Genomic DNA, 27,504 nt, shown 5'->3' with positions numbered 1-27,504 from the left:
TCTTATCTACAGTGTTTTAATTTGGACCTGATTAAAAGATAGCCCAAAATCTTCCGACACCAAATACTAATAATTCTCACGGAATAATAAAACATTTTCTAATTTTTCTCTCTCCACAGGAAGTTATTGTTAAATGACTATGACTTTTATATTTTAAACATTTATACCTACCAGAAAACGATTACACCACAATCAAATATAAAACATATTTAATAAAAATATAAATTAAAAAATATAATAAAAAAAATATGTGATTGATATTCAAGTTACAGTCACATTTAATGAACCGTTTCCAGTTTACAATACAAGACAAATACGATGTATGAGACTAGAGAATGAACTAAACTTGATCTACACTAAGAGCTTTCTCCCAACTTTCATATGTTATCTACCAATCATTTCTATAACGGTTTTTGGTTGTAAACCACCTTTTTGATAATGATTAATTTAGTATAGAATCTGGTTCATTATAAGATAGTAAAAATTATTATATAATTTAAAAAGTTAAATTTGTTTGCAGGAATATCTTGTATGTGAACATGTCATAAAATAATCAATGATTCAATTTAATATGTGAATACATGTACATACTACTGACATAAGTCTCTTCTGAAATCTTGTGTTGTGGCTTTAAAATCGTTGAGGGGACCCACAAAACTTACCTACAACTGTTTTAGACTTACCTGTAACACATCTCTGGCCTGTTCTATTGTATGTTCCGCCTGAGTTGCATTTATCGCAGCTTCCTTTGTCTCTGCATCCGCCTGAGTAATCCAGTTGTCTGACTGTTTAATGAGAGAATCAACATCGTCCAAACGCTTTTTTACAGCTTCCAGTTCTTCCATCAGAGATTTATCCTTGTTCACTGAAATATCGTAGACATGTACATTAAAGGGCTTTTGGAAATTAGATCATGTATTACGTATCTAAATTTTGTAAGCACACTTTGCAATGGTGTAACTACAGAAGGGAATAAGGGGGTAGAACTCCCCCCCCCCCAAAAAGCCCTATAAAATTTTAAAATATGCATATAACATCAATCCAACTTGTTTTAAATAAACCTGTTCAATGTTTTACTTTGAATTAGGCCTGCCTAATCTATTTAAATTTAGATTTATTTTATGCCCCCTGTATAATGTGCTATTTAATGAGATTTATCCCCCCAAAGACAAGTTCTATTTACATCACTGTGTAATTGTTATTTATTTCTTACGAGCTAAACCAATTCCCAATAACTCAACAGTGTAGTGATTAATTATCAAAACAGATAATATTCATCTTCTCTAAGACCAGGCTGTAGTGAGCTAACCTTGACAACATCAAAATATAATAGATTTACATAGATTCACCGAATTAGACAAATCTGTTGTTGTGATCTAAAAACAGGAAGAATATCAATATTACTACATTGTACTAGTTACTATTTTGATCCAGAGTTTTTCCGTGTTATTATTTATTTAATGAATCTATTGAGTGTGGCATTTTATTAAACATAAATAAATACATAACAAGTATTAATTTTATTCCTTACTGATTGCCAGAATGTAAAATCACACAACTTACGTCCAGTTGCATCTCTGGCATCCCTCCATAAATCCTCAACGTAAGCTAGCACCAGCCTAAGTTTCTGCTCAAAGTCAAGGTCATCTATGACAGTCGGATTGTCCTTGATCTGCTTCAGCACAGTATTGAGGTGTCCGAGGTTGTCTCTATGGCGGTTAACCGAGTCCTGCACCAGGTTATAACACGCAGGGCAGTCGACGCAGGCAAGTTGTCTGTCGTACTTGTTCTCCTTACATCGGTCACATCTTCGTCCCTCCACGTTGTCCAAGCACTGTAAAACATGCCATACATCAGACGTTTTACTTTCCTGTAAAATTGCTTATGCTGCTGATTTTACTTATTGAGAAACTGTAATATAGTCCGTAAACGACATGAGATTGAATATGTATAGGCTTTCCTGTGAAGAAAGATGATAAGTTATCTTAGGATGAGATCTAATTATAACCATCTCTACCAATATGGATGTTTCAAGAAACAATCATATATATCAACAGACAGATACTGTCTAGATCTGGAAATGACTGTACCAATTACTGTGAAAATATACAAAAAAATACAACTGGATTACAAACACTGTGGTTAGGACAGCATACGACTAATTACTGGGAAAAGAAAACCACAACTGGATTACAAGCACTGTCTGTGGTTAGGGCAGCACATGTTTGTTCTCTTTTTACAGATCGTTCACCCCGGATATATGATAAACATTATCCCTGTAGCCTCGCTTAAGCCACTTTAAAAGAAACACAATATCTCCAGATTCGTAAAATGCCCCAGTATGAAGCAGTGTATTTCCATCCCTTTCAAATTTACTTTAACTAATCACAACATACATCTTATAAAAACAAATTTTAATTGGAAGACATTTTATTTAATGTTCAATCAAGAAACCAACTGGCCCTAAAGTTCCAAGAGTTTCTGAACCTATGTAACGATTCTTGTCAGAATACTATGAAGGTAAAAACATGAATTTCTCACAAAATACATGGGCCAGCTAATACCAAATTTGAATCTTTAGGCACCTAAGACAGTCCGCAACAATTTTAATGTTAAAAAGCTGGCTCGTTTGGCTACCATTTTGTTTGCAGCCCTATAAGAACAATGTTGAACCTCATGCACTTTTACAACTTATTTTAGTCATAGAATTATGGAACATTTCTCATTTAAAGGTATATAATTCATATGAATTGAATACCTTTTTTCCATTTTTTTTTAAGATTATTCAGATTACTTTACTGTTTTAATACTAAAAAAGTAAACGCTTTACAAATAAAACTAAAATGTGATTGGATGTATATTGATTGTATCTTTATGATAAGACATTTCACATAATACAACGATAAAAAATAAGGGAATAAAAGAGCACAAGGTTTAACAATTGTTCTTACAGGGAAAAATCTCAAGATCATTTCACTACAGTCTCCATGTCTGAAGCAACCAACGTCTTCATTCAAATTCATGTTATGGTTTGAAATAAATTATGGTAAATTCATTCAAAAATATTGAGACAATTTTTCAGTTAAGGAATGTAATAATCCAATAGATTTAGAGTGTTTTGAATCTAATCTAATGTAAAGAGATTTTGGAAAAAAATAATGCAGGTACATCAAATTGACTTTCTTCCTATAAACATGGGTCAGCTTGTACCTCTTTTTGAAGCTCTGAAAAGTGATTTTTGAATATCTGTTCGAAGATAGAATTAGTATTATTTTAACTGTAGAATAATAGGTACCCAATAGGTTCAGTAACACTCTGTATACAATTGTATGAGTATAGTAAGTTACAGTTACAGTGTACTCACAGGACATTGGCCATATGCGTCGCACTGCAGTTGCAGAGAGCCGATGGAGTCACAGTCACAAGCCTTGCATCCATCGGTAGAGAAGCCGTAGTAATACGGTTCACAAATGTCACAATGTAAACCTGTCACGTTGGAACGACAGTTGCACTGACCTGTCACAGTGTCACACGACTGGTTCAAGGAGCCCACTGGGTCGCAATTGCAGGATTGGCAACCCTGCAAACACGGAGAGAAAGAGATTTAGTCACTTTTAATATATGTCAGAAGAAGAAATTAATGTCATGATGAACTAAAAGATTTGCTCATTGATTAGGGTTTGATCAAATTCTCTTCCACACACATAACATAACTATGGTTGCAAGTGACATACATACATATACATATACATTGCGAGCTTTCTCCTTCTCATTTTAATAATTTCTCATGCAGCAAATCAAAGAAGCAATGACAGTAAGAAAAAACATTGGCCGAAAAAGATTAAATAAAAAATTCATTCTTTCACCATCTGGACGCTGTTAAATACTTTTAATGTTAAATAATTGGAATCTCCAAACAGGCCAAGTGCCGTATTTAATGTCATATGTAATGATTACCGACATTAAAGGGGATTATATAAGGATATAAGCATTAGACATAAGCCGTATTAAAGGGGACTGAAAGAAGTTATATTAAGTTACTTTTAAAGTTACATTATGTTATTTTTTAATTCTAAATACACATTTAAGTTTTCATTTAGTGTACTTAATCAGTCTTGGCAAGTATAATTATATTGTTTATGATTCTTAATTATGCAAGTTTTTCATTTATTTGATGTATGTTTATTGGCAGAATTTGAAAATAAATACGTTTATTTATTATTTATTTATCTTCCATCTTTAAAAATTTATCAAATTATAACTGTTATCTTTTTTCCTACAAATAAAAACACTTCTGATCTTAAATTTTTCTAATTATTCATAACTTTTACGTACAGACAAGATGTTATTGAACTGTTACCTGTCCTGATATTATGTTAAAGTAACCAGCCTGGCACTGGTCACAGTTGGTGCCGGTGACGTGGGGTTTACATTGGCACTGACCGCTCAGCTGGTCACAGACAGGAGGACCTGATCCTGTCATCTCTGTGCCAGGCAGGTAGCACTGACACGGCTTACAATCACCTTTTTGCAGTGCCAAAGCGTCTCCGTAGTAGCCTGGATCCAACAGTTTTTGTTTAAAACCATTATCGTTAACAAAAACATATATTATTAAAGTGGTATACATGTACATTCCATTTTAATTAAAAATATAAAGTACCTGGCAGACATTGGTCACACTGAGGTCCTCCTGTGTTGTAGATGCACTTCAGACATTCGCCTGTCGTGCGGTCACAATTACCAACAGCGTTCAAGTCAACATTGAGGTTACAATCACAAGGCCTGCACTCACTAGGGGGTCCGTGTCTCCCTTTCGGGTCCCCAAAGTAGCCATCACTGCAGAGGTCGCATTGAGGTCCTAATAATAAACAAAGCATCAAGAGTCAGTTCGTTAATTGGAATTGAGATTCCATCATTTTCTGTTCACAGTTAAACGTATCTGATCACTTACCACTGTAACCCTTAGGACACTCGAGACAGATTATGGTATTATTTTCATCCTCAAGTTGTATGCAGGCTCCCTGGTTTGGACAGGGGCACTCTTTGCAGTCTTCCTGAGTTCCTAGCAGGGAGTTGCCGTAGTAACCACGAGCACAACGCTCACAGTTGTCTCCGGCTGTGTTGTGCTGGCAGATACAGCGTCCTGAAAGTATTTATACACATGTATTAATTGATTGTCATTTAGGCTGTTCAAACAAAGGTATTAAAATTTTTAAAGACACTGATCATGTTATATATAGCATTTCAGTTCGGTATATCTTATAAAAAAATTTGTTATAACTAAGTATAATTTGAAAGGATAACAAGTAATCGGACATGTACCATCATCATTAATGTTACAAAAACTAAACACTACTTTTGAGGATTGGAGTTTATCATCTTCAGGGGACACTTATATTATTTGTAAGCAGGGCCGTATTAGACCGGTTTTTTTCGGACAATTTTACTGGGGCCCGGGCCCGGTTCCGCTGCATGCCTACTTGAAGGAATCGTGTGTCAGCGCACAAGATAAAACGAGATGTAACAAGATATAAGATATATAAGTTAGATATCTAATAACTGTAACGCTTTCATAGGCTAAATTCGTAATATCGTTTATTACAATTTTAAAGAAACGCTGACTATTAGGCTACTTTTAAAATCATTATTATTATGTTCATACCCTGTTTAGTATATTTCTGTATTAATTATCATTAAGAAAAATAATATGTTGTGGATAGAATAACGGTTGGGGGAAGGGGGAGGGTGAAGCAGTGTGACGGGGGCACGCTGCAGGGACATGAATGAAAGGGCCTAGCCGAATATCTTTTCTGGGGCCCGTGAAATCTGAGTATGGCCCGGTTTGTAAGTATATTTGCAAGATGAGACTTCTTCCCTTCTTATTATTCCAGTGTTGCATGAGTAACCTATTAGTTATAACACTATATGTATTTTTTCACAACTATAAAATATATTTTGCTTTCACTAAAAAAAAACACTTATTTAAATATAATATTAATATTAATACAAATATTAATTCAGGAAATATAAACAGAACTCACCAGAATAAGGATGATGATTTTTAGGAAATATAAAATTTTTTTTAATTTTATTTTTTTCAATCAGGACGATGATGTGTTAAAGGTTATTTGTTCGTTGTTGTCAATTGATTATTACAAAACATACAATGAGCCTTACCAGCTTTTTTATTGAATACATTTGAAAGGATAACAGATTTTTGCAAATTTTTTATCTCTAATCTTACAAAAATGCAACACTATATCTCACCATTTACAAAAATTTAAAAGCATATTGGTAGTTATTATGAATTCAACCAAACTTTACTTGTGCGTAAAATAAGTACCGTAGTAATTTTCTTTTTATTTTTGCTTAGGTTAGCTTTCTCCAACAACGTATTTTTTAACACTTAGTAACATAATTCTACAAGTCACATAATTCAATATAGAAAACCACATGACCATTTACAAATAATTATTGTTATTACGAGTTCAAACTACCACAATGTTTATTTGGTGTAGAAAAAGTCAACTGCAATGTTTATTTGTGTTTGGAAAAGTTTCTCCTACTACTTGCCATACTGGCAACAAGAATGTTATAGTTTTCCCAAAAACAATTTAGAGTGCTCCACATCTGTTGGCCACTTAGATAAGCTGCACAAAAAGTTTGTTCTTTAAAGAATAAGTGGTTAGTCTTTATCATATTTCTATATTGGTTAACCTAGTAAACATAAGTTAAATATAGCCTAATAAGAATATAATCTAGGTAATTTTGATCAAATTAAATACCTATTTATGGTGTTTTATATTTACACATTTTTAAGCAGTGGCGTTAAGATAATCTTGTTTGATCATTTTTTAAATAGTTTTTGTCAAGTGCTTAAACTTGGAGAGTCCCACAGGTCATCTTCCGCAGTAGACCAGACATATCGATCTATCTTTCCTTCCCAATATCTCGACATTTGTGGTTATTAATTGGCCCTTCCTACAAATACATAGGGTTGCCCAGATTTAAGTGACACATTAGTTTGATGCTGTATCCAGTTTAGGTTCAAAGGATAGGCCTCGGCCCATGTGACGGTATTTTCATAATAATAATCATGTAATTGTAATCATTGCATATTTGAAAATAAAGAGTAATTTGATTTGATTTGATTTGAAAGGGAAGGTATAATCCAGTCAGAGTAAAGCCTCATGGTGTTCGTAAAGTGTTACAATGTACCTGTTTCTGCATCACAAATGTCTGCGTGGCCGTTGCAGTTACAGGGTACACATGGTGCGAAAGGGCCACCATGGGGAGGGTCATGCCGAGAACCTGGAGCACAGGATTCACAAAACTGTCCCACGTATCCTGTAGGACAGGTGCACATCTCTATCCAAGACGCTGGAGCTCCAGCTGCCCCTCTACGAGCTGTGTGCAGTTTCACATCATCCAGGAAACCAACACCTACACAAATAGTCCATTTAATACATAACACTTCAAAATCTTTGATAAAAATTAAAAACACAATATTTTTTTTTAAATAACAACATCTAGATTGCATGCAATCTTTATTGAAAATACAATTCTATATAAATATTCTTGTAATATTATGTTCTCATTATTAATGTAGTAAAAAAACCAAAATATGTGAAATCTTGGTTTCTACATGTATAAAATACCAAGAAAATTTACATGTTCGGTAGTATTTTTTAGTAAGTATGAAATTAAGAGTACATTTCTTATGGTGTTTTGTTTTAGGTAAATAGTTATTTTATTAGTTTATATTGTGATTTATTATTATTAATTATACATATTATGATTTTCCTCAAGAAAAACATTAAATGTATGATACTTGAACTGACGGACATTTCACACTATAACTTAAACTAACCCATATAATCAACACTAACCCAATCTGACCTAAACTAACCTAGCATAGCCTAACTTAACTTAGGCTAACACACAACCAAAAAAAATGTATTAATTAAAAAATATATTTTAACTAATCTAAATTAAACTACAACAAATAATAATTTGTAAACATTTACTTTACTTACAAATATTAACTTTTTCATCAAATACAGAATAATCATTATTTGAATGATGTAAACTAATGTTACCTTGAGGTGTATAAGTTCCACGAATCTTGATGGCTGTCAGGTTGGCAAGAACACTCATGAAGTCTCTGGCTGATAGACGAGGCTGCCAGCCATAGTCCGGGTCCTCGTGGAGACGGAACTTATAGCTTTGGTCCTGCACATTAAACAAGATTTGGTTTGATATATTTAAGTTTACAATGTGATTTTTCATGGCATATGTTTTTAAAACGAAAATATACAAACATAATACAATTTAATGTTATTAACTGTACAACTAAAAAATTTCACTTTACTTGAAGAGGATTCATTCTTTTAGTATCAGCTGAGTTTATTGGGATTATTTGTTGAAATGGTTCAAACACGTTAATAGTAAATTTACATTCATTCATAAGAATTTGACAGTCATTATATTCTTATTCTATGAAGGATGTCATAATTATCAGGTTGCAATCAAAATAAGTCAACTTATGCTGTTTTTGTTTTAATACCCTGAACACAATAAAAATGTCAAATTTATATTTTCATTTAAAACTTTAAAGACTTAGGCTGTAGGCTACAATTTCTGAGCTAAGATATTTTCGGTACTTACCACAACAGCGGGCATACGGTTGCCCTGACCGAATATGGTCTGTGTGATCGTCAATCCTGCACCTTCAAGAACCACATCTTGTACTGTAGGAGCAGGTCCGCTCTCACCAATCCTCAGCCTGAACTCCAGGTCTTGGTTGTAAGAGGCCCTCTGATCCATCAGGAACCTGTCTGCAATATTGAGGAAATCTTATTAGAGCAACATGGTCACACAAAATGAAAAATACTTGAAAAGTAAAGCAGGTGTTATATAAGAGAACTTTGTTCAAAAGATCATTACAGGAAATATTGACACAAAAGATTTGTTCAAAATAACTGAGGATTGAGGATAAGGCTATTAAATATCAAATATTGAGAATAAGTATCTTTAATAATTGGACCTGAATTTGTTTGAGGCTCAGTACGTAAAAGATATTTGTATAACTTGCAAAAAAAAACCATAAAATTTTTTTAATTTGTTCAAATATTTTATTTCTTTTTAATACTTTTAGCTCATTTCCATGAAAAAAACAAGCTATTCTAATCATTTTTGTAAGAGCGCCCCAGTCTGGAAGGATGAAATGACCACTCATAACTTGTAAACACAATTTTAATGTTTTTTTCAAAACAAAATAAAGTATATACATGACATACATATTGTGTATTTATATTTTTATAATACATATTTATTTTACATATTTACTGACCCATTTTCAACTGATTTTCTAACATTTAACCACAAATCTTTTTCTAAATCACCTTGGATGAGATGAACCAAAACTAACACAATGTATTATCTGCTCAGTTCTAACATTGGAAAGGGAATTTTTGAGGGATTTTTATAAAAATTAGAATATTTTATATTTTGTAACGAATTTTTCTGGATTTTTAATAAAATGAGTACAACTTTTATGTCATTATCCAACTTAAAACAATTCAATGAACATATTACATATTAAACTGTTAAAGAATTATAGGGAATAGTATCGGCCTCCTTATCTTAAAAAAAGCGTTTGGAAGAGGAAAATAATGAACTGCAATAAATTTCACACATTTCCCACCACTGTTTCATTATCTATTTTTAATAAAATTTTAATAAAAATATGTTCTTTTGAAGGAAAAACTTCAAATTACAAAAATTGCATTCTCTTTGTAATGCCCAACAAGAATATAAATTAATTTTTACGTAAAAAAATACAAAAGAAAGTTTGTATCCTGTTAAAGAATACGTTTTTAATAATTTATTCAAATACCAATTATAATCATTGGGTAAAATTCTGTTTGTTATAAAGGAGTAAAACTGTTTGAAAAATATAGTTTTTATCACAAATTAAAATACTTATGAAAGTAATTCAACCTTTTTCGAAATTAAACTCCCATAAATTAAATGCATACAAGTAAATTTATGATCATTATATTCCTTACAGGAGGGCGTCAGGGAGATTTATGAGTTGTGAATATTCATGGCCAGCTCCATAATTAAATCATGCAGTTGTGTGTAGTGAGGTGAAGTTGGCAAACCTGGGGCGACAAAGTAGATGGGCTCCCTGCCAGGTGCGCTGACTCCGATAGATTGAGTAATGCCATTGTACTCCAAGGGTATTTCGTTGTGTTGTTGGTCTACACCCGTCCAACGCTCGTTGTTGCGGGCAAACATGCTCTCCACCAGGACTGCAACATTGGTAATAGATAAAACCTGATTACATAAAATTATAACTAAAAACCGTAGCAGGATTAAAAATGTATTGAAAGGGTTAAAACCAAATCAGTTCGATTCATTTCTACTATAATGTGTCCAATACTCACCGATTTCTGGTAACTGATTTCTGACAACACTCATATTTAAAACAAAATTGGAGTAAGCCTCAAGTATCGCCTAACAGACTTTGTTGAGCTTGCATACAAAATTTCAAGTACATAGATCATATCATAATACTACATTTATGTTACTATGTCACATATTAAAATGCTATATGTCTGTACCTATCTAGTTTATAAATTTATTTATTCAATGATTTTACGTTGCTATCAAAATTACTTATGAGACAATGCAAAAATATATGCTAATGCTCAGCCAAATCCAATCGAGTGACATGGACTATCATCAAACTCAATATTGCTGGAACACCAAAAACAGTTTATGTTTATACATCAGATTTTTCTTGGGTTATCGTTTGGACAAACAGACAGACAGAATATACATTTTTCCAGCCCCTTAAGTGATGGGTTTTACTAACGATCAGTCAATAAAATGTAACACATATTTAGCATGATTTACAAAATTCTTAAGATGGCAACACCCTGAAACCGTACATGAATGACCTAAAATAAGAAATTAGGGTAAATCAAATGGTTTCTCACCTTTAGAATAGGCAGGGGCTGACCGACAAACAGATGAGTGTCCATAGCAGAAGCAGGGAGTGCAACCAAACTCGTTGTTCTCGTCCATATTGAAGAATCCAGGTTTGCATCTATGTCATAAGAGAATACTCCTAAGTCAATAAACTAACTAATGCCATGTAGGAAACATTAGTAGAACACGAACAAAATTTTATATTACTATACTGAGAAAGATTTGTATTTATATTTTTTTATTTTAAATAGTTACCATTATTTTATAAAACAATTAAGAAGAAATATGGCAGTGCCAATTGCAGAGCGGTCTAAGACGTCGGACTTTGGATCTGAGTTAGAGATGGCGCAGGTACAAATTCTGCCTGTGACCTTAGCACTTTCATCAGTACCATGTGACCATGTACTGTATGGACTCTTCCCCCTATTCTGTTTGATAAAATCCTAGCACAGGCCAGTTGTCCACGAGGACGGCAAAATAGGGGTAATATAGGGCTTAAAAGCGTATTGGCTTCCCCTTAAAAATTATTTAAATAATTTTTTTGGAATACAATAAAAATAATTTTTTGTTAAAAATAAAAATAATAAGGACCAGGACCACTGTCAGGTTTAGTAGACGTATACATTTTGGGTCTTGTCTACATTAATTATAAAATTTCAAACAAAAACTTTGAAATAATTTTGTTTAGACTTGTATAGTGAGGGGTACATAAAATGATGAAGAGAATGGTCTTGTCCTCTGCATTAACAAGCTTGCTTGTTTACTAATTTTCTGGAATTATTTTATAAAATAGTCTCTTATTTTAAACCCACCTAGATGAATCCAAAATAAAAAGCATATTAATATGTCTGTAATTAAGATAAATAGTACAGTATTAGGGTAATATAGTGCTGGAATACAGATGAATACTCAAATTTTGAAGTAGTTCACACAGTACTGTATTAAGAACTGTCTGTACTTAAATGATTTTGAGTTTTCCCATGGTAACAATGTTAGTTTTGAACCCTATTTTTTATTGTAGCGTTATCATAGATGTCACATTATATGTAATTAATATGCATCCAAATGATTTTTAATTTTTCTTTTTGTACACTGTTTTGAATTTTAAACAATGAAGTACAGCAAATTTTTAGATTTTTTCTGAATAAGCCATGAAAAATATCGAAAAACTAAAAAGCCTTGCACATCAACTATATGTCTAAAACAAGACATTTCATATAATTCTAAGACCAAAAATGAGGGTTTAAAACTGCTCAAGATTTAATTGTTCTTATGGGGAAAATCAGAAAATCATTTTGTAACAGCCGGCTCTTAGACTGCGTTGCCTAAAACATTGTAAATTTATTTTACAATAATGTTATTTTATGAAAACTCAGGACACAGAGTCAGAATGAGGATACTCAGTCACATTGTATTGGCAATGTTTTGGCAAAGAAACCCTGCAATCTGCGATAGTTAACGCCTTGGCTTGCAGCTAGTGCCAAATACTGTTTTCCTTAGTAAATCCCGTTTTTGAACTTCTTCCAACTCCCTACTTCAAGACTGTGATGATATCTCAATTATTGCGTTGTTCGCAAGAATAGGATTTAAAGGTTAATGATCTAAGCGACAGAAATATTTGTAGACTACTCAGTATTTTCATTTAAATGAACTGTGATTACATAGTATGTGCATTATATACAGAGTGAGATCAGTGACTAGCTGGTCTAAAAATTCATTTTGCCAAAATGTACTTGTGCAAGAGATTTGAGTTGCAGTAAACCTTGGATCTGGAAGAATCGTTCAATCGCGTAATAAATCAAGTGCCCACTTCATGATAAATATGATAAAGTTAAAATTATTACCGTTCTGCACCTTAGGATACAAGTGGAAGGAAATGTCCAGAATAAGATCAATTTTGGGGAGTAAATTTCATTGGTCAAACCGTCTAGAACTACAGGGTGGCCAATGACTTTGGGTAAACCCTGTAGCTTATATTTCACAGTTATCCTCATATTACATATATAAATCCAGCTCACGTCACGTTCATGGTAGCTTTTGTATTTGTAGCGCCCAAATCGCATATATCCAATCGGAAAATATCTAAAGCCTCTAGTAGTTAATTAACATTATTGGACTTTAGGGAGTGTTACAAACACAATACTGACCTATGACATTCTGCAATTAATATATTAAAAAGATGCCTGAGTGTTCAAATGTAATTATTTAATTCCTATGTAATTTTTGTCTCAAGAGAAATAAATGTTCATCATTGTACTATTCCAACAATCATGTATTGCGTATATAGATCACATAACTTGAAGGCGCCGAATTAAAAGAAAAAATTACATCACGCACACAACTGGGTAACATTTTTGTTTTCTACTTAATTTGTTGACAAATATAGCCTGTTTGTTCTAAGAAAACACGCAGAATTTCGTTCTTTGTGTACTGTGTACGCTTTTTACGTTTTCAGGTTAACCTCTGGAGAGCCGCTTGTCGGAGCGGTCTAAGACGACAAGCGGTCTAAGACGTCGGACTTTGGAGCTGAGTTAGAGATAGCAGAAGATAAAATCCTGTCTGTGACTGCAGTACGTTTTATCAGTACCATAGATATTGTACTGTATCTACCCTTACTGTGTTTGATAAGATACTGGCATAGGCCGGTGGCCTAAGGACGGTTTAGGTTAGAGTTTATTTTGATCTTCTTCGTCACCGACTTTTAATGGATCTCCTCAGATGAACATGACTCCAGATTCTATGAGTCAAGTCTGCAGCAGCGTTTGATTCCAGACGCTGACCTAAGTAAAGTTTTATCAAACACCTTCCACCCTTCTAAGTAATAGGTTCTGCTTCATCAATCTCCTATTTCCATACAACGTTTTTCCTAACCGTGTACCTCTCTAAAAATCAAACAAAATTAAGTGTGGTCATTAATAAATTGTTGGTTAGACAAAGACTCAGCCTCCTCTCACAAAGGCTCCTTACCCTGTACACCGCTGACCCTCGACGTGCTCCTTGCACTGGCAGACTCCTGAGGACGGGTCGCACTTGGGCTCGTTGTTATAACTGCCGGGTCCGTAGCACTCGCAGGGCTTGCACCCCCAAGCCCCGAAGTCGTAGAAGTTGTTGTCACAGCGGTCGCATTTGTCACCCGTCACTCCAGGCTTGCACTGGCAGCGTCCCTCGCTGTTGCACTGGAGGCTCCTGGAACCTGCAGATAAGATCTATCGTCAGGAGTGATATCATTCAGAAGTTATCTTTCCTTTGACTGACTATTAAAAGGTTAGAGTAACAGGGTTCACTGAGGGTGCATGGAAAAGTTCAACTCTATAGTGTACGCAGTTTGTTCACAATATATTCATTCTGCGATTATCTCGTTACCCAAAGACCAAAGTAAAAAATTTTACTAACGCTCAGCCAAATCCCAGTGAGTGATGTGCACCTGCATCGAACTCTATGTTGCTTATACAGAAATGCAAAAAATCCAATATATAGGTTTCCGATATATCGTAAGAACAGACAGACAGACATGATTGTTCAAGCCCGTATGGTATGCTTCACAAACGCTCAGCCAACAACACAATACAAAATTTCCAATATGTAAGTGTTCGAGATATCGTACGGACAGACAGATAGACACGATTGTTCAAGCCTGTGTGGTATGCTTCACTAACGCTCAGCCAATCTCTAACACAATCTTAGATTATTCAAATTCCAGTACGAGGTTTGGAAAAAAGAATATTTTGTATTATTAAAATTTTTAGAACAGGAAACCACAGTACAATACGTCATCTGCTAAAAAGGCATTACAATAAAAGCCAATCCGGCAATCGCATTTTAATGTATATTATTAGGATTTGACAAAAATATTTGCATCAAATTCAAGAATGAACATTAAGTTGGCCAAATGTATAAAATAAAAAGTATGATACCCCTAGAAGCAGAGAGTACTCTTATATAATCTTTAATAAATACACTGATTATTGAGTATTATTAGCAGCAAACGATTTATTAACCGATTCTGGCCATCTTGAGCAATCGATGTAAGGATTACAAATCAAAATTTCACTAGAAAGTTTGATACGGTTTATTTTAATTCGTTGGAACTTGTAGTAACATATAACATCATGAAATATTAGTATCTCAACTAATTAAAAGTAAATGAGAGTGTTCCAATGAAGCAGTGATATAATTCATGAGGTAGTCTGCGAATTAACGACGCACTCCGGGTTGTTTGTAAACTGCTAATGGATACAGACTTTCCTCGCAGATAGAGTTGCAATAGAGACGTATGACGGGAGGGGGAGAGGGGGGTGAAGGCGTGAGACATTTATCAGGGGCAGGAATCCGCGGTCGTGCCGTGCCGACTTGCCGCGCCCGGGCCGCACGCATTCACGGCAGCAACACCGGCAACGTCTCCGATGTGGTATTGTGCAGTGCTCTGGTTAGCACAGCCAAAGTACCACCTGTAACTGATGTTTTACCGAATACGGATATACTTTCAAGCAGTTTTTTGGGGGGTTCCATTCGGGGAGCGAAAGTATTTTGGGTTGGGGGCTGTAAAAGCCACCTAGACATTTTTAGTCTCATAATAATCTCAGACACCTCATCCCCTATTTAGTCTTAGAATTATGTGATATGTCTCGTTTTAAAGGCATAACTAATACACATACAAACTATGTTTTACGATATTGTTGAGGGTTATCCAATAATCTCAGACACCTCATCCCCTATTTAGTCTTAGAATTATGTGAGATGTCTCGTTTTAAAGGCATAACTAATACACATACAAACTATGTTTTTACGATATTGTTGAGGGTTATCCAATAATCTCAGACACCTCATCCCCTATTTAGTCTTAGAATTATGTGAGATGTCTCGTTTTAAAGGCATAACTAATACACATACAAACTATGTTTTACGATATTGTTGAGGGTTATCCAATAATCTCAGACACCTCATCCCCTATTTAGTCTTAGAATTATGTGAGATGTCTCGTTTTAAAGGCATAACTAATACACATACAAACTATGTTTTACGATATTATTGAGGGTTATCCAGAAAAAATTTTTAAACTGCTTTTTACTTCGTCGTTTAGAAGTTTACGAAATTTCTGGCTCAGCGTTAGTGAAGCCTCTCACTCGAGGGGCTGGAAAGTTTTATTTCTGTCTGTCCACACGCTAACTCAAACGAACTGACATACAGTTTTAAAATTATTCTTAGCGCTTCATTTCTACATAAGCAACATTGAGTTCGGTTATGGTGCTTGATACCAAGTGAATTTGGCTGAGCGTTAGAGGACATTTTTACGGGTCTTATGGGTGATCATGGGTGATGTCAACGATATAATTAATCACAGAATAAAAAATTGTGTTAACAAAGTGATGACAATATTATAATATTTTTACATGTTACATAGTAACACATATAGCCTAATAAAATAAGTTATATACACTTAAAATGTTACGTGCAACCTCAGTGAAGAGTTTTACGCAACTTGTGGCGTGCGTACAGTACTCCTACCCTGTATACTTTCATAAGAAAAAAACAGAAGTATACAGTTGAAACTAAACGGATGTGTTTCAATTAAAATATATCCTATGTATAAATCTACGATAAAACAATAAGGGCAAGAAAGTATTTAAAACTTAACATTGCTTTTTAGAACAACACTCACGTCTTGCTTACAAGTAATTTTGCAAGTAAACAATGTTTTGTCCTGCTGTGTATTGTATTCACAATATAACCCCACAATACAGCCTACAATATTAATTCAAGCAATAAAAAGAGATCGATCGCTCGACTGAAAGCACTAAGTGACAAGTTTCGGCGGCGAACAAAAGTGGGAGAGGGTCTGAATAATACGTATCGAACAATAGCCTCCTCTGGGATCAATGGGGCGGGAGAGTTAAGGAGAATATTGAGGAACTGCTGTTTGTCTTTTCGCAGAGCTCTGATTAGTAATAGTTTTATTACATTTTATGTTTTTTACAATACCTCATGTGCAACTAAACAATTTAATTACTTACTCTTGTAGTAATATTATTATTGTAACATACACTACAGTAAGAACTCTAGTAAAACACCTTTATGATTTGTTACTTGTCGTATTAGTCTATAAAAATATTACTCCGAACGTTTCTCAAATTGCAAAATTACTAAAGAAGAAATGCATCTTATGTATATTGTGAAAATACACTACAAGTTAGAAGCACTACATAACGACTGTATGATACCATACAGTGTAAAACCAAGAATAATGTATTTCTAATATTGTATCTACAGGCACAATAAATGCCTAACACACGTTTTCTATAAAAATAATGATTTTTTTCTGCACGAGATAGGGCAGGCTTCGTTGAGGTTGCATTCAAAATTTTAAGTCTATAATTCATTTCATCCTCGAGAAGTCCTGTAGACTTTCAGATGGACGATCATACTGTAGACAAATTTACATATCCCTGTATAGAAAAGCACCATCATCGAACTAGATGTTGCTTATATATACAAACTTTCAAGTATGGGTCAGTTCGTTTTCGAGATATTGTGCGGAAAGTCAGCCAGAAAGACAGACATATCATGTTTTCCAGCTCTTTGTTTGAAGTTTGTTTTTGACAATGGAAGGATTGTGAAGGAAACAGGATTTTTCCGGACATTTGACATTGTTCAGTGATACAAAAAATCAGTAACACTACGTTTCGAGATCTGCAATCTGATATCTTCTTCAGGTGACTAACCTAACACATAATTAACAACTATGTTAAGATAAATCATACCAGAGCTTTGAGACACGCAAAGTATTTTCCAGCTCCTTAAGTGAAACCTATTTGGCTAGCGAACTCTAATAAGCACACCTAAGGTTTTACTGCTGGTATTTCTAACTCACATTCCACAATTAGCCTATGTAACAGGGAGTACAACCTAGGTCTATAATATTGTGACTACGGAGCAGTGATGGGGATTGTGACAATATCAATTTATGCTAGCACGATGTCAATTTATGGTGCTAAAATATCAGTTTAATTTATGTGTACCCTTGATGTATTTACGAGGCGGCAGAATACACAAGGAATACAGCCTGCCGTTATCTCTAGTGTCTCCACGATATATTGGTCTGTTATGGGTTAATGGCTATTTGAAGAGGCAACACTATTATCTCGTTTATGAACCTGATATAAAGTTCCGTGAAATGAACGGTTAAATTATTAGGTACGTGGATATGCGTATTATTTATTAGTTTAATCGCCTCATGAGAGATAAAAAGCAACGGAGCTTCGAACTCATCAAGACCACAAGTGGCTTCCACAAAACTAATTAATTCTCTCTACCTCCTTAATTAAACCAATTCAATCCAAAGTAACAGAATGAAAGTCAGAAAATGTATAGAATCCCATTACAGTTTAGGCTGCCGTATGTTAAACATTTGTTTTCACATCTGGGAAAATTAGATTACTTTGAATAGGGGCGATTATTAGGTGGGTTGGAAGTTGTACTTTATTGTCACACCTACAGTTTAAAACAAACTGTAAACCAGTAAATTCAACCTATCTGGGATCATCCTTCTAATAAAGTTGTGATATATGAGTTTCCCATTACAACGAAGTATGGGCACTTACCAACCGAAAGACACCATGTACACAGTGTGTGCGTATGTGGAAGAAACGGCCAATAAATAAAAATAAAAATACACAAATGTGTCTTTTATTCAGCGAGCGTATTTCAACGGTATACCATTGTTTTGCAAATCTACTCTTGTCGAATCAGAAATAGGGATCTAGAAATAGTGTCTTATGTTTTAGGACATTTTGTAAGGTAGAAGAGTACTTACCTAATTATTAATCCTTAAATAACTTACTTATTATAAATGTAAAAAAATTGGAAATAGTGGTTAAATTAATTGAATATATGGGCATGCTATTATAAACCAAAGTTTACTCAGAGTAGTTGATTACATTTCACAGGCTCTTTCAATTATTATTTCACAACTTTAGAGACAAAGATGGAATGTTTTGATACTGTCAAGATCAGAGGGACAAGTAGGCTGAAGGGATTTTATAAATAAGAATAGGTCCCTTATACTCATCCCTGGGACCGTAAGAATAACCATGTACAATTTCAGTACAATCGGTTGTATACTTTACGCGTGAAAGCTACACAAACAAACAAAGGCATTTTCGCATTTATAATATTATTAGTTAAGAGAAAATCAAGTCAGTATAGGTTAAGCTACATACAATTTTAAAGATGCAAGATTCTTACTGAAATAAGGACAACTCTAGGTTTTGAAAATTTCAAACTAATTAGTCCATACCATTTTATATATACATGGCTTATCAGAAAGTAAACTCAAAAATGAATTTAGAATAAAAATAACGAAAACGACGTGTGACAGATTTTTTACTACCGTACAATCACTGCCTAGATAAAATAGATGTAGTGAAACAATAATGTATTAACTTCAAAGCCTTGTTTCCAAAAAGCGAGTAGGCCTAAACATAATTTGTGAAAGGGCTTATATTATTGTGACATAGTGTTTGGGACACAGTACACTGCATTAATTTTTGAATTTACTTTTTGGTAAAACTCAGTTATTAAAATAAGCAGACTGTAGGTTTGCGATATTTAAAAACTTAAAATATTTACAAAAACACACAAACATACTTAAAATACGAACATTTTACATTTTTTAGGTTTACGAAGTAACCAAACTCTTATATTCTTTTTTAACGTTTTGTGACGAGATCGTATCCATGGAGTAAATAGGAACAGACTTCCTTCCCAACTGAAGCCTCACTCGAGGCAGCTGGAGCAAGCTATCCTGCGGTGTACTGCGCTTACTCACGTGATTTCTACGACTTGTCTTACGACTTTAATAATCTGGCCTTTGTGTCAAAAGTTCATTGTGCACAATCGAGACAGATTGAATGAGGCACACTTAATGTACGGAATGTACGGAATTTGTGGAATTGTGCGATATTTGCTGAAGCAATTAAACTTTTTGTGGTTACAAAAGAATCTTATATCACTGTCTTGGAGCCTTGTAATAGATCTGTATAATAAGCCATATCTTCTCTGTCGATTGAACTGCTAATGTATTAGAAAATGATTGTAGAACAAAAAGAGAAAGACTCCTGAAGTAGATCACTCACCGATCTCATTGCAGTTGCAGGCGATGCAGGATGTGTCCTCGCGCTGGAAGTAGTTGTCTCGGCAGCGCTCGCAGTTGGGTCCGTCACGGTTCCCAGCACAGTCCAGGCAATGGCCGCCGTGCCCCGACAGCTCGAACAGTTCCTTGTCGAAGAAACACCGGTTGGAGAATCCGTTGCAGTTGCACGCTGAAAGAGAAAAGTCTTGGTCAGTTTTAGGCAGTAGTGCAACTAGGATGTTAAAAAGTAAAGTAAGGTAAGGTTCTTTTCCGTTAATTCACTACCATTAGTTTTAAGGCCTGGAATTCCGTTAATTCACTACCAATGATGTTTGTACTTAAATTAGATTAAATTTTGGTTTTCTTTAGCCACTTGTGTCAGTTAATAATAGTAAATACCTGGAATGAAGTGATTTAACGGAAAAGAACCAACTCGTCTTATCTTATCAGTGATAAACGCGCGCCGCTTATCTTTTGCCTGTAATGAAACCTGCGTTAGTTCTATCTGAGTTTTGTGAGTTGATCTGGGCTTGGACTTTGCAAGCTCGAGTTAATTTTTTTTTTTTAAGAGCAAGCAGCGCAAAGCGCTGCGCAGCGGGCAAGAATCGCGTGGTAGTGAATTAACGGAAAAGAACCTAAAGTAATTTTACCAGGCGAAGTTAGGGCTAAGAATCCCGCTTTAACACTTAACCTGGGGACCAACGGCAGGTGACTTCCGAACCACCACCAATGGCCGGGCAGGCGGGCTGCTTGAAAGGACAGGATCGCTCATCGGCCGTCCAAGCAGCAGCCACGCTCGACGTTGCTTGATCCGGTTATCTTGCGATAACCGTTGTACCCGCTACACTGCGGTTTACACAGCATAAAATATGGCGAAACAGGACGTTACTATTCATTACTAAAATTAAAACTCCCAAATAAATATAAAAAAGGTACAAATACATCACAGCACGTGTCGTAACAGGCATGAGATTGCATGCAACATTGATGATGCATCATAGCGCTTAGAAATGAAATTCCATGAAAAATTCTACACATGAAATCTCTTTCGACACATCTTCCCATGTGTTAGATTTAACCATGTTTTCCATTAAAGCTGGTGTCATGTCAGTGTTTAAGTAATAAAACCCTACTCACCATGTCACTATAAAATGATGCTATATGTGTTGCGATAGTTAGGGTACATGTACTATAATACGAGGGTCGTCCACAAAGTAACCTCCGTTTTGAAATAAAAAATAAACCAGTTGAGATACAAAAAGTTTATTATATAAATGTTAAAACTACTGCTTTTCTCTACTTTTCTACATATTCACCATACAAATTCAAGCACTTATCATATCTTTTAACAGTTTTTGAAATTCCGTCTTTAAAAAAATCTGCCGCCTGAGAACGTAGCCAACCTGTCACAGCGTTTTGAAGCTCTTCATCACTCGCAAACCTCTGAGATGCAAGCCACCGCTTCATGTACGGGAAAAGATAGAAATCACTGGGAGCCAGGTCCCTGTAGGGGGGGGGGGTGGGTCAAAAACGTCCCATTTGAACTTTTTCAAAAGTTTTGTTGTTCTTTGAGCTGTATGAAGGCGGGCGTTGTCATGGACAAACACAACACCAGATGTCAGAAGACCATGACGCTTGTTTTGAATCGCTCGTCATAGCCATTTTAAGGTTTCACAGTAAAAGGTTTCAGGAAAATGATCCGAAAGTTCCGAGATTGTGAAGCAACGGTTTTTGCGAATTTTCTCATCCACCTTGTTCACCAAGTCATCACTGACGAGAGATGGCCTACCACTCCGGTCTTCATTGTGAACGTTCGTTCTTCCATTTTTAAAAAAACGAACCCATTGACGGACTACACCTTCCCTCATAATGTTTGGGCCATACACCGCACTCAATTCACGATGAATTTCAGCTGCTGTGTAACTTTTCGACCACAGAAATCTTATTACACCACGTACTTCACACTTGGCGGGATTTTCTACCACGGCGCTCATGTTTTTACATTGTAACAAAAGAACGCGCGATCGCACGATGCTCTCCCTTGCATGGCTAGAAGTGTACTGAACGGCTGCGCACACCGATGTGAGAATGGCGACGCTACCCCCACTACTTATCGCACCACGCCCAAACGGCGGTTACTTTATAGACGACCCTCGTATATCACGTGTTTAAATCTATCATAGGTGGAATGAATTTGTTTTCAAGTATATTTAATCTATTTTCTCGTTGCCATCATGGTTACCCATAAATGCAATGAAAAATATACTCTAAAGATCACGATGAAGCTTTGCATGAAGTCTCCGAAATACGAGTATATTTAACAATTATTTAAAAAATGCACAAATTATTGCAAACTTCCATTAATCTCGTGATAAATATGTAATATATATATATATATATATATATATATATATATATATATATATATATATATATATATATATATATGTATATGTAATATTGTATATGTAATACAATATAATACATGTATGTATATGTAATATTACATATAATATATGTAATAATATATATACTAACGGCCAGTTAGTAACCGAGATATCGTCCGGACGGACAGACAGACATGAATATATGTTTCTCACCAAGTCCCACGAGTGATGAGTTTCGCTAAGGCTCAGTCAATTACGCAGTTTGATTGTAATTTGTCGAATTGGTGTAAACACGATGGAAATAAAGAACGTATTACTTCATTCCTCGCATCTGACATCTCATTCCAACTTATTACCGATTACCAGCATTAGAGATGGACTTTTCAGAGAACTACCAGTAAATAATGATAAGAATCATTCATTTCAATAGTATTTATTTACGTTTATCTTCATTTCCTGTTATTTTAATAAAGGTTGCTACAGTTAACAGTCAGCGCCGAACGAGGTTAAAGAAAGGTGCTGCTGCGATAATTACATAGTTGTGTTTTAATTAGCCGCTATTAGGCCAGTGAAAGTGTGAGGCACCTCCTCATGACACAGCTGGACTCCAGTAATAACAGGGCGAGCCTGCCGCGCCATGGCGGCAAATGGTAACAGAGGCACGCACCTACCTCAAGTCTGGTCCTAGACAATGTTCTGTTCACGGGAGAATTCATAACCTAAGTTTGGTACCATTCTCTAGGCTCCAAAATGTTGAAACAAAATAAATAATGTGTAACTCTTAAATGATGGAGTTATGTTGGGAAGGGTTGATTAAATATGAATGTTCAGTTTAGCTAACTCTTTCATTTAGTGCAGCGTCTGGAATCTGCCACTGTCCTAGACTTGCCTTCGCTGTATACAAAACTCGGTTGCAATCAACTGTGCACCTGATGAGACAATGACAATACCTCTTCACTAGGTTACGCTTGATTTAGAAGTCAATGTGTCTCTGATGTCGTAACGATGTAAGGATTTCTCTTTGAGCTTGTTCGTTGCCGACTTTTTTTATCTTTTCTGACGAACAATACTCCAGATTCCAAGACTCAAGTCTGTGACAGCGTCAGATACCAGACGCTGCACTAACTTGCAGGTACTTCTGTATAAAATCTACTCGATATTTACATATTTATCACGAGATTAATGGAAGTTTGCAATAATTTGTGCATTTTTTAAATAATTGTTAAATATACTCGTATTTCGGAGTCTTCATAATCGTCTCCAATTCTATTTATTCTGTTCATCATAATCAAAAAAATGTAACGATACGCAAGAAATCTTATTCGATAAAATTTTTTCTAATTCTTTATCATTACCAAAGTGTTGGCCACTTCTTTGTGATATTAAATGTTGAAAGCTCTACAACTGATTGTTGTCAGTAGAAAGTACACTAAATAATCTTTGTAGCATACTAACCTAGCGGATTTTTAATTTTAAAATATTTTTTAACCTCAGAGAAACTGTACGTTTCGACAAATATAAATTATGAATGACTAAGTACTTCCATATATTTCAACATAAAAGTTATCTCTATAAAAAGGACCTATCTCGATATGGTTCCTTCTATAAGCTACCGCCACAAAAATTGTAGCCTACTGTAATGTTTTAGAGATAAGACGTAGGCTATGTTAGGTCACAGAGAGAAAATACGTGGCTAGTCTATAATATTTCGAGGTTGACGCCTACTTGTAATTTATAATAAATTAATGATTATACAAATGAGATAACCAATTAAAACCTTCGAGAGAATGTAACACAGTTTTCAACTCGTGATGGAATTATAATAATAAACGTGCACTGGTCGCTTCAGGGCCGCCGCCAGCTCTGTATTTCCAAAACATAAATATAACAATATATACATTTTCGCTGCATTCATCTTTTCACGATGTACAATGCCTCTCCGGGCAGATATTGTTGGTAATGGGCTACGTCAATTCCGGGGAGGACTGGCAAAATAACGAGATATAATGTTACAATCTCGCCTCGAGGCTTCCCGGCATTTTACTGTTTCAATACTTCCAACGTTGTCACTTGGTGAAACCATATTTTAATAGCTTTCGTCATTCATCTGCTAATGCCAATTACCACATTTATTTTTACTCATATATGCAAATATTATTTTTATCGTCCTGCAAAAATAACAGCTTTTTATACGTAATTTGCTCCATAAAAATGATTGTTTTTATGGACAACAAAAATCTAAAAAAATCATCAGGTGTGCAATTCAACATTTTCAGTAGGCTAACTTCAAACTGTGTTATTAATTTAGTAGAAATAAATAGAAAAGACGCAGCTGTTTTTGTTTATAAACTTGAAAGTGTTACTAAGTTGAGTTATTATGAAAAAAAGTAGAGGTTTTAATGTTGTTTTCCGTACGATAAAACCAGCTACACTGGGCAAAAGTGTATTTAGGCGCTCATCATACTCAATCATACTTGCGACCTCGTCTTTGTTTTTTTTTCAATATATATCTGATTGAAGTCATCATGTTAACTATTTGAATGTTGGTTTTAGCTCCAGTTCACCTTCCTCTTCTCGTAGCGTCTGTTATCTGACTTGAACTCAACATTTAAATTGAATCAAACCTTTCTACCTTATCTACGGTATGGACGTTGAATATGATATGCATTTGATATGTTTTGATATTCTACAGCACCTAGTAAATTTTTCAAATTATTTTTCCGAGTTTTTATTTTGTATTTTATATTAGCGTCTATATGTTTCTAATGCGTTTTGTATATCTTTTCATACATTTCTGCATGTAGTGGATTTTTACTATGTTTCTTTTTTTAACATTCACTAAGCTAATTACTTTTATATCCATTAAAAGTACAAATTATTTTTATGTATTGAATTACATTTTTCATGTTTTTTTTCTGATTTATAACAAAAAACCTCTTGGGTATTGGTCGGTTGTGAGTTTTACATGTAGTAATTTAAATTCCATTAACATAATGAAAGTAATATTTGTATAAAACTGTTATTGTTATCCAAGAGAAACATATTACAGAGTTGAAAAACGATTCCCACTCAGCAACAGTTTGTTGTCAAGCAACACAAAGGCTGTTCGGTATTCTGTGAAAATGTTTAACAACAATGTTTTTTACAAAGTGGTACAAAGTGGAAAGGCGTTCGATCTAGACTGGAAGGTCGAATTTAGCCAATTTAATATTTGACGGTAAACGCTTCAAAACCAACAGCAATGCTTGCACACAGTTTGAATTATTAACTAAGTGTTCAAGTTCAAAGCAAAGCTGATTCGACCCCCAGGCTCTATTGGATTTGTTTGAATACAGAAGTAAGGGATTACCCAGCGAGTTTTAGTGCAGAGCACTCGGTACGCTGCGGCATAAAAAGTTACAACTTCCGCTTGCCGTGAAGAAGGGATTTTGCTTCCGGTTACGAAATAATTTTCACCTTTTCAATTACAGTGATTTGAATTTTTGTTTACTTAGTTATGTATGGCTGAATCTCTCCCTTATTATGATTAACGCGTGAACGTTTTTATTTATGAATTTAAATTAGACGTAATCCATTGTACAATATTGAACGAATAACTTTGCACATACGAAATTACGCCCGTCTCTATATTTTCTATATTTTAACGATTTAGCTTTCTCCCGTTCCATTATACATTCAAACAATTTTATTTTAATGCAGAAGTACTGTAAATAATAAACTCATTAAGCTTCTAAATGAGAATTCCGCACTGATATTCAGAATATAGTAATATATAGAAGTATTCACCGATTTGTTTTATTCTGAGATTTCTTTAGCTTTGAATAAAACAAGTTTGAGATAATATATTTAAACTTTTCAAGCGAGATTTTAGTTTTAATCACACTATTCTTTACTTATATTACCACAGGCTAAAGATAAGTTTATCTATCTAAATAGATCTAACTGATATTACTCACAGTACATAAATCTATCGATAATGACTAGTTAAATATTTTGTTTGTTTTTACTTTGGTACGTAAATCTTTAATCAGACGTGATTGTTTAATCATAACATTGATAACACCGCAATAAATAGCGTAAGTTTCTATGTTTACAACCAGAAACATTTTTAACGTTTTAGTTTCCGCACTGACTCAAGCAATAAATAATTTTTAAACTGCCACCAGATTCTCTCTGGATTTTGGCAAATGCTCAACTATGCCAACTATGATCTGACCTGATTTGTCGTTTTAGTACAACAGTAGCTTTACCTTTAGAATATTAGTATGTCAAATTTCTCAACTTTAAAAAAATGTTATAGCCTACCTTTTAGTTTTATTTGTCTTTTTGTCATTTTGAAATACGTTTAGTTGATGATAGAGAAAATAAGCAATCAATATGGCGTTAATGCAAAATAAATAAACATTTTATATAACTTGTTTGTTTACTCAACTTGTGTTTTTTCTTAAATTTTTCTAGATGTCTGTATAAACGTATACCTTCAATGTTTTAGCAAATAATTTCAAAAGTCTTAAACAGTAAGCGACCTATATTCTTGGAGTGTGCCCAAAACAGTTAACTGTTATTATAACTCATGGGGCGGGAGAAAATTATTTCTGTGTTTCTGACTCTCCGCTCGATATCTCGAGAACAAACTATCCGGGTCTTTTTCGTTTAAGGGCCAGCACCTTACAAACATACTATACCTGACTGACAGTGCATTTAATCGTTTTTTTTTGGTGTTATTAGTTCGTAGGGCAGTAGTCCAGGTACTACTTCTAGTATAAACTCGTCTTATCTTATCAGTGATAACCGCGCGCCGCTTATCTTTTGCCTGTAATGAAACCTGCGTTAGTTCTGTGAAGCGTGGTGAGTTGAAAGGCCTGGACTTTGCAAGCTCGAGTTAATTTTTTTTTCTAAAAGAGTAAGCAGCGCAAAGCGCTGCGCAGCGGGCAAGCATCGCGTAATCTGAGTTTTGAATAGGCAAGCTAGGGTCTTTTGTGCTGGCCCTTA

The 27,504-nt window shown here is 34.6% G+C and overlaps 1 protein-coding gene across 2 annotated transcripts in view; it reads right to left on the bottom strand.

Annotated features, from left to right (window-relative positions):
- Positions 1-27,504, bottom strand: part of LOC124357511 (laminin subunit gamma-1) — a 505,622-nt gene that overhangs the window by 13,019 nt on the left and 465,099 nt on the right. For both annotated transcript variants that reach the window (XM_046809384.1, XM_046809394.1), the window contains 13 exons: positions 20,130-20,315; positions 13,966-14,191; positions 11,007-11,116; positions 10,167-10,316; positions 8,668-8,837; positions 8,100-8,232; positions 7,219-7,443; positions 4,952-5,143; positions 4,661-4,858; positions 4,361-4,557; positions 3,365-3,580; positions 1,564-1,834; positions 684-865 (listed from right to left, as the gene is read on the bottom strand). In XM_046809384.1, the coding sequence (XP_046665340.1) occupies positions 684-865; positions 1,564-1,834; positions 3,365-3,580; positions 4,361-4,557; positions 4,661-4,858; positions 4,952-5,143; positions 7,219-7,443; positions 8,100-8,232; positions 8,668-8,837; positions 10,167-10,316; positions 11,007-11,116; positions 13,966-14,191; positions 20,130-20,315 (2,456 nt within the window). The remainder of the gene's footprint in view (positions 1-683; positions 866-1,563; positions 1,835-3,364; positions 3,581-4,360; positions 4,558-4,660; positions 4,859-4,951; positions 5,144-7,218; positions 7,444-8,099; positions 8,233-8,667; positions 8,838-10,166; positions 10,317-11,006; positions 11,117-13,965; positions 14,192-20,129; positions 20,316-27,504) is intronic.

The sequence above is a fragment of the Homalodisca vitripennis genome, chromosome 1, assembly GCF_021130785.1.
Source record: "Homalodisca vitripennis isolate AUS2020 chromosome 1, UT_GWSS_2.1, whole genome shotgun sequence".
Classification (NCBI taxonomy): Eukaryota; Metazoa; Arthropoda; class Insecta; order Hemiptera; family Cicadellidae; genus Homalodisca; species Homalodisca vitripennis.
The sequence above is the reverse complement of the archived record's forward strand: the minus strand, read 5'-3'. Positions and strand labels throughout refer to the sequence as shown.